This window comes from Branchiostoma floridae, chromosome 4 (assembly GCF_000003815.2).
Source record: "Branchiostoma floridae strain S238N-H82 chromosome 4, Bfl_VNyyK, whole genome shotgun sequence".
Classification (NCBI taxonomy): domain Eukaryota; kingdom Metazoa; phylum Chordata; class Leptocardii; order Amphioxiformes; family Branchiostomatidae; genus Branchiostoma; species Branchiostoma floridae.
The window spans coordinates 19,057,872-19,065,310 of record NC_049982.1 but is presented as its reverse complement, the minus strand read 5'-3'; the positions used below and the strand labels follow the sequence as shown (position 1 = coordinate 19,065,310).

Sequence of the window (7,439 nt, the reverse complement as noted above, 5' to 3'; positions counted from 1 at the left end):
ACAGTAGGCGACTGTGGCTGCGACTAAGGTCTATCACATACATGGCTGTCAGAGGTTACAGGTATATCAACCTTCTCCTGTTGTATATAATCTACATGACAAAATTTGTATCCATGTAAAATACATGTAGAAAGAGGTTTAACTGTAATGATAGCTAGAACTCCACAACCTCTCACCTTCACTAAATGATATTAACCTTTACAGCTGATTTCTTCTGTTTCTCTTTAATTAAGCCAATATGGTCCTCATCATTTATAAATTATATAATTTGATGATCTTCTCTACTAGATAACACAAGTTTTCCAAAGTATGAAACTGAAGCACGTATCTTATATTATCATTTTCTTAATTAGAATTAATAAATATCCAACAATATTCAAAATACCCCTAGAGCTGATTAAAATAAGTCTCCTGCATTTTACTTTTTAGTTGAAAATTAACAATTATATATAGTTAAGAAGAGAAAATAAAACATAACAGAGGATAAGTAATACATTAAGCAGCAATTCACCAATACCAGCTGCCTGTAGCAATTTTGAAGATCTAGAGTTGTTGCAGCTGGGTGCATCTGCCATTTTCCTTGGTCAAACCAAGTGATTTTTAACCTGCTTGGTCAAACTCTTTTTGGAAGAGTTCAACTGTGGACAAGGCTACAGCGTAAGTCTACATCCTGTTGGTTTATCTTGCTGTTAGTTATATTTCAGCCATACATAGTATGGTGAAATATATTGTATTCGTAATGTTTCTTTCTTTCTTTCTTTCTCCTGTCAAATTTTCAAAGTGATTCATCTCCGTCGTTCGTAAACCGAATGACCTGAAATTTGGCACAATGGTAGAATGGGCTAATACCCTCGGGTGTTTTTTCCAATTTTTTCATATCTGTCTCTTAAGAGGTTTTATTAAGGTTTTTTGGTCAATTTTAGACCAAAACTGTATATTTTGGCCCCTGTACCCTGTTATTACAACCAAATGAGCTGAAATTCGACACAGATGTGCCTTGATAATGCCCCCATATAAATTCAATAACACTTTTGGTGTACAGTACAACAAAATGCTTATTTTTGCGATTTTTTGGCCAATTTTTGACCAAAAAAGGACACTTTTGGCTCCTGTACCTTGGTATTACAACCGAATGAGCTGAAATTTGACACAGATGTGCCTTGATAATCCCCCCATATAAATTCAATAACACTTTTGGTGTACAGTACAACAAAATGCTATTTTTTGGTCATTTTTTTGACCAAAAAAGGACACTTTTGGCTCCTGTACCTTGGTATTACAACCGAATGAGCTGAAATTTGACACAGATGTGCCTTGATAATCCCCCCCATATAAATTCAATAACACTTTTGGTGTACAGTACAACAAAATGCTATTTTTTGGTCATTTTTTGACCAAAAAAGGACACTTTTGACTCCTGTACCTTGGTATTACAACCGAATGAGCTGAAATTTGACACAGATGTGCCTTGATAATCCCCCCATATAAATTCAATAACACTTTTGGTGTACAGTGCAACAAAATGCTTATTTTTTTCGATTTTTTGTTCATTTTTTGACCAAAAAAGGACACTTTTGGCTCCTGTACCCTGGTTTTAAAACCAAATGATCTGAAATTTAGTATAGGAGTGCCATACACATATGCGCACATGGATGCATCAACACTTTAGGCATACAGTACAACAAAATGCTTTATTTTGCGACTATTTGGCCATTTTATTACCAAAAACGTACACCTTTGGCTCCTGTACCCTGGTTTTAAAACCAAATGACCTAAATTTGGGTAAAAGGGTGCACTAGATACTTATTCAAATGACGGATGTATAATTTTTGGCATAAACCTCTTCAAAATGATATATTTGGGGATTTTTTGTTATTCTCCAATTTACTTGACTTGTTTTGGCCATTCTCGGCGTTCAGTGTGTTCCATATATGGCAAACAAAGCAATAACCCCCGCCCTGGGCGACAGGTGGCAGGTGTCGGTCTGCTAATTAATTGAATTGCGCCGCCAGCCAATCAGCGAAGAGGAAGGAACAATTGGTATTAAAACAACTAATGACAACACTTGCCAAACAAAGCGCGAATTTCCAAAACTGAAGCTGATTGGCTAACATTGTCACGTGTGTATGTAGACGCAACCATGCATATTTGGGAGGATTTTGAAATTTATGTTACTCAATAAAAGGTACTGCAAAGAATATGGGAAGATAATATGTGCATTATTTATATGTTAGCAATACTTTGCATGATGAAATATATTGTGTTCGTAATGTATCTTCTTTCTCCTGTCAAATTTTCAAAGTGATGTGTCACCCTGTGCCCGGTTTAAAATTGTAGTTTGCGAGGATTTGGAGTTCAGACAGGGTCATTTGAGCGGTAGCGGACGGTACGCATGCATTGAACGTTAGAATACAAGTCTTTGTTATTGAATTTACCAACACTCCGCATGGCAATTGAATATGAATCATCAGAAAATGTTATTTGGCGGAAAACGCGGGGAAATTGGCCAGTTTGCGTTTAGTTTTGATACGTAAGTTTGACAGTGGCGAGAATAACTTACTGTTAAAATGTTCCATTTTTGCGCAGGGGTGACTTAGAACAGTCCAATGTTGCGTGGGAATGGGTATGGCTGAAATATGCTGTATTTGCACCCAAGCAAATGTCGGCCTTTCTAGTTCCTACCTTTATCTTCAGATGCAGGAATGTTGGCCTTGCTGCAGCACCAGGATGAGTTGGAGGCCCTGGAGCTGAGGAAACTGCCTCACCTGGTTACAGACTGGGCACATGCTGTCTTGTCACCTGTGCTACAACACCTGGATCTCAGGGGCTGCACTAATGTAGATGCTCCTGGTAAATACAGTTTTCAATATTGATACTAGTGATAGAACATATATAGACAGCGGAAATCCGTCACACTGGAATCTGTTGTGCGGAAACCAGCGCCATAGAAGCCGGCACACTGGAATCCAACTTCTAGCAGGATAGAATGGTATTGCGGGAAACTGGATGTGGCATGGTAAGCAAATGTAGGTCTATACATGGAGTTCTCCAAATCTACATCCAGTCATCTGTAAATACTTATTTTGATGACCAAAAAATGAGAAAATCATTTGATGCTATTAAATTTTTGTCGCACAATTTTTTTAATGTTCAATCTTAATATTATTTACCTGTTCAATGTTGACATGTTTATTTGAGTGAATGTATCTCAGCTGCAGTGGGTACTGAAAGCATTTGTCACTTATTGGTTGTGGGCAATTTATCAGCGTTTTCTTCATTGTGGTCAATTTGGCCAGTCCCTTGAAAAAACTGCTATTGACAGGTTTGGCTATACTAAGTATTGATAGAACGTGATGATAGAATATTATTTTATTATCAAAACAGCAGAGTTATATGAACACACTGTTTGCTGTTATGTTCTTTTGTCAAACCTGCTCTGTACACATGTGTGTTGTTCAAATGTACAGTGAATTCAATGCTATAAATAGCATGAACTTTTGGGTCATTTTGGTATTCTGTAGGCAAGTGCTGTTTAATTCCTTCAGCTCCAGGAATCATTGAAAAAAAAAAGACTTGTGGGAGTCATTTGTCAATTTAAGTAGAATGACTCTAACATCTTTATTTTCTTAAATTTTGTGTCTTTTCTCCACCCGTAGCTGTGTGTGAAGTGGTGTTCTCCAACCCAACCATCAGTACCATGATCCTGGCACACTGTCATCGGCTAGGGGAGAACATCAACACTGTGGTGCAGCGGATAGCAGAGTCTCTCAATACTACCCTGGTGAGGTCTCCCTGATGGGAGGGAGGGAACAAATGACTGAGTAAATGAATAGATGAATGAGAGACTCAATAAATGATGTACTAGAAAAACAGACATAGAGTGATAATGATGTATATCTTTGGATCATTCCAGTTATATGTTTGATTATAACTTGAAAAGTAATTCAGCCTCTCTATAAGAATACTACAATAAACTTTGTAATGAACTGAGCTCATCAGCTACTTTTCCATCACTGTGTCTAAGATGTGAGGGTATGTTTGATCTGTAAACTTGCAGGACCTGGAACCTGGTTTCTAGTGTTTGTAGATGTATTCTTGTGTGACCCATATTCCAAGAAGATTATGGTAACGAATTTAATATAATTGTATCCCTTTTTTAAATATTGGTACCACTAAAATGCATGTAAGTTTGTCTACTCGTCTTGCCTTGGTCACTTGCACAGGAGGTGTCATCTATAATTGTATATAACAACAACATAAGTTGGCATACTTAGTCTCTTTGTGTTTTAGGAACACCTGGATGTTGCAGGAGATCACTGTCTGTCAGATGCTAGCCTGACTGCCATAAGTACCCACTGTTCAAACCTAAAAAGGTGGGGAAAATTCAGTATACTTCCAATAACTAATGCTATGTCACTGTCACGATACACATGTCATATACTACTAGATATAGGACTAGTGGCATGTTCGCAAAGCAGCATAGATCAGTGTGTGAAGCGTGCTACCAGTATCTCTGATTGCTCCATTAAGTATTGTATGACGTATCTTGTGCTACCAGGATATCATAACATATATATCATTTGTGCTTTCAGTCTGAACCTCCATGGTTGCAGGAGAGTGACAGCAGAAGCTCTACAAGAGGTGAGAATAACCATATGCTTTGAAATGGTATGATGTTTGATTGAATTTGTATCTGATGAGCTTTTGAAACACTAAGATAGAAGTGGTCCTGTGGTAGTAAAGTTGGAACCTTAAACCTACATGTAGTCTCCCATAGGGCTAATTTTTCTAGATCCAGCTACTGTTGTTGTACTGTTGTTGGTACTATTAGGGTTGCCAACTGTCAGGTGCCATATATAGCTTGCCCTCACTCTCCATTCTATTACACAGTGCTGCATTTTAACATCTTGAAATATTGTACCCTGAATTATTTGCGTAATTGTTACAGTAATCTCAAAGGATAGTGAGAGGAATTTTTAGTTATACTTTTTTTATTGGATTTATAATGTTGAAATGCCATTGCTGTGAGAATATCCACTATGCTCTATTAAACTGAATAGATGTACTTCCCATTGACACCACATGTACCATCTATGTGCAGCTGCTGGTCTCCTGTCTGCATCTCCAGAAGCTGGACCTGTCCTACTGCTACCAGGTGACCAGTCAGACGGCTCCACACATCCTGTTCCATCTGCCTGAGAGACTACAAGTATGCTACAACACCATTTGTTGGATCATGGGGGAGCTATGTTACAACAAGCATTAGAAGCTCATAGATATTTATCACCCATGTTGTTAAACGTAAATTGAGTAGCAGGGAAACTTGTAGAGCTAGCTGCATGAAAGCTGTCATTATTCAACAGTGTGTAACTATCTTGTAACCAGAGGTGTTCTTATGGTTAAAAATGTTTTAGACCTGACATTCCTGTGTATTGACGTTCAACTATAAAGATCCTATCTCAGTCATAGTTCAGAGCCAGGCTTTCTAAAAAGTCTGTAAGATGTTTACTAGCTGGTGCAAGGTATAAGAGTGCTGCTACACTTGTGAATATATCATGTCTTTATTAAGTTTTTTAAAATCAAATCCACCATTGCGCACAGCCTGTTATCAAACTGAAAAATGACATCTTGAGCTGCAGATATGCCAATATGGAACTCAAAACAGACTTCATTTGTGATCATACCATGATCAGGATCATATTCTCAACATTCAAATTCTGTCAGACTACCGGGTAGTACAATTTTGTTCAACAAGCCCACTGTGTTCATAAAGCTCACAAAGACATACTTAATTTTATCCATCAGAAAATATCAACCAATCAAACACTACAAAGAAAAGGGACTTTCTAAATTTTTAGCTGTTGATTCCATTCTGTATCAACTTAGAAATGAAGCCACTGTAATCGCCAACTTACAGTTTGAATTTGCCGCCTTTAGCTTTTAGATTAGCATAAGTTATTTTCCCGCCAAAGTTACTCCCCGCCACTTCACCACGGGAGACTCCAGCAGGGCCAGCCCGGGGGCGGCTGGAATTTGAATGCAAAGCGTCCCCACGCCAGACCTCTGGGGTGGTGGAGTGTCCCAAATATGGTGCCAGTTAATTTGAATACAAAGCGTCCCCACGCCAGACCCCGGGGGTGGATGTTAGCAGGAGAGATATAAATAGGGGTAGAGCCAGAGGACTTCAACAGAAGGAAATTTGGGCCTGGAGATCAACCCCAGGAAATTTAGGCTTGGAGACGAACAAACTCCAAGAAGGAAGAAGAAGAAGGATCAGAGGCCTGGAAAAGGAATTTCCAGGAGTCTTAGGACACTTAGGCCTGGAAGACAGCTCCAGGAAAACAGGCTTGGAAGAAACCCCAAGATTCAATTCAAGGCCCGAGCTGGAGGACAGTTTCGGGAGAATTAGGCTTGGAGGGAATTCCAAGATACGAGTACCAAGGGATAACGGACTCAGATTGGGTATTGGACCATACCAGTTTTTACGACTAAGACTCATCTTTGATCATTGTTGGATTCACCACAGACTTACGCATCGTATTCGGACACAAAGATCAGTTAGGGACATCAGGACTTTCAGACAAATGGCGGCTTGTAATACTAACCCTACGTAGAATAAATACTCAATATATGCGAGTCAAGATTGGTGTCTCCGCCCTCGTCTCTATCAACTCAGGATACAAAGGTGAGTCGGTAAAGCTACTCAATACCCGAGCTGAGGCAGTAATTGAAAGATCCAGAGTTGCTGCGCTTACAGCCACTACTTTGCCAGACAGCTTGTGATATCTGTTGGATGGTTTAATCTGTCTTATAATTACCACTACCACACTGTTGTCACTATAGAATAATGTTTCTCTTCTGTACAGTTCCTGTCCCTGTGTGGTGTCCAGCTGCCCTACCCACAGACACTGGAAGGACTGACCAAGCTGAGGAGACTGGAGGAGCTGGTGTTGTGTGGGATCTCCAACCTCACAGTGGAGGTTATGGACATGGTGAGTGGGGTGGTATACATGTTGCATAAACCTGTTAAAATTACTTTTATAGTGTCTGAGCAGATGTGGCAAGGTATATTTCTGTGTTTTTGCTACTCCACTAACTTCTGCTGTACAGTGGTGAGCAGATAGTTTATGTACAATGCAAGTAAAGGAAAAAGGGTATAGGAACAGTGGAGAAACATGGTTTTCAAACTAATTTTCTACAATCTTGCTGAAAGTTGATTTTGATACAATCCCTTTTAGCTGTGACACTACCTCATCCATGGTGTTCTATGACTTGGATGTTTTCCAGCTTCTGCCCAAGATTGGAGGCAGTCTGATGCACCTGGACCTGAGTGGCTGTACTGCAGTGGACGATGTTCTGCTGAGATCTGTGTCTGCCCACTGTGTCAACCTACAGAGACTAGTGCTCTCCTTCTGTACACAGGTCACTGATGCATGTAC

General features: G+C 39.4%; 1 protein-coding gene across 1 annotated transcript in view; it reads left to right on the top strand.

The window, feature by feature from the left end:
- Positions 1-29: 29 nt before the first annotated feature.
- LOC118413609 (F-box/LRR-repeat protein 2-like) overlaps positions 30-7,439 on the top strand; it is a 9,660-nt gene continuing 2,250 nt past the window's right edge. Inside the window, exons 1-8 of the mRNA XM_035817136.1 lie at positions 30-61; positions 2,695-2,850; positions 3,657-3,781; positions 4,291-4,373; positions 4,593-4,641; positions 5,102-5,209; positions 6,867-6,992; positions 7,288-7,422. Coding sequence (XP_035673029.1) covers positions 2,703-2,850; positions 3,657-3,781; positions 4,291-4,373; positions 4,593-4,641; positions 5,102-5,209; positions 6,867-6,992; positions 7,288-7,422 — 774 coding nt within the window. The 5' untranslated portion in view covers positions 30-61; positions 2,695-2,702. The remainder of the gene's footprint in view (positions 62-2,694; positions 2,851-3,656; positions 3,782-4,290; positions 4,374-4,592; positions 4,642-5,101; positions 5,210-6,866; positions 6,993-7,287; positions 7,423-7,439) is intronic.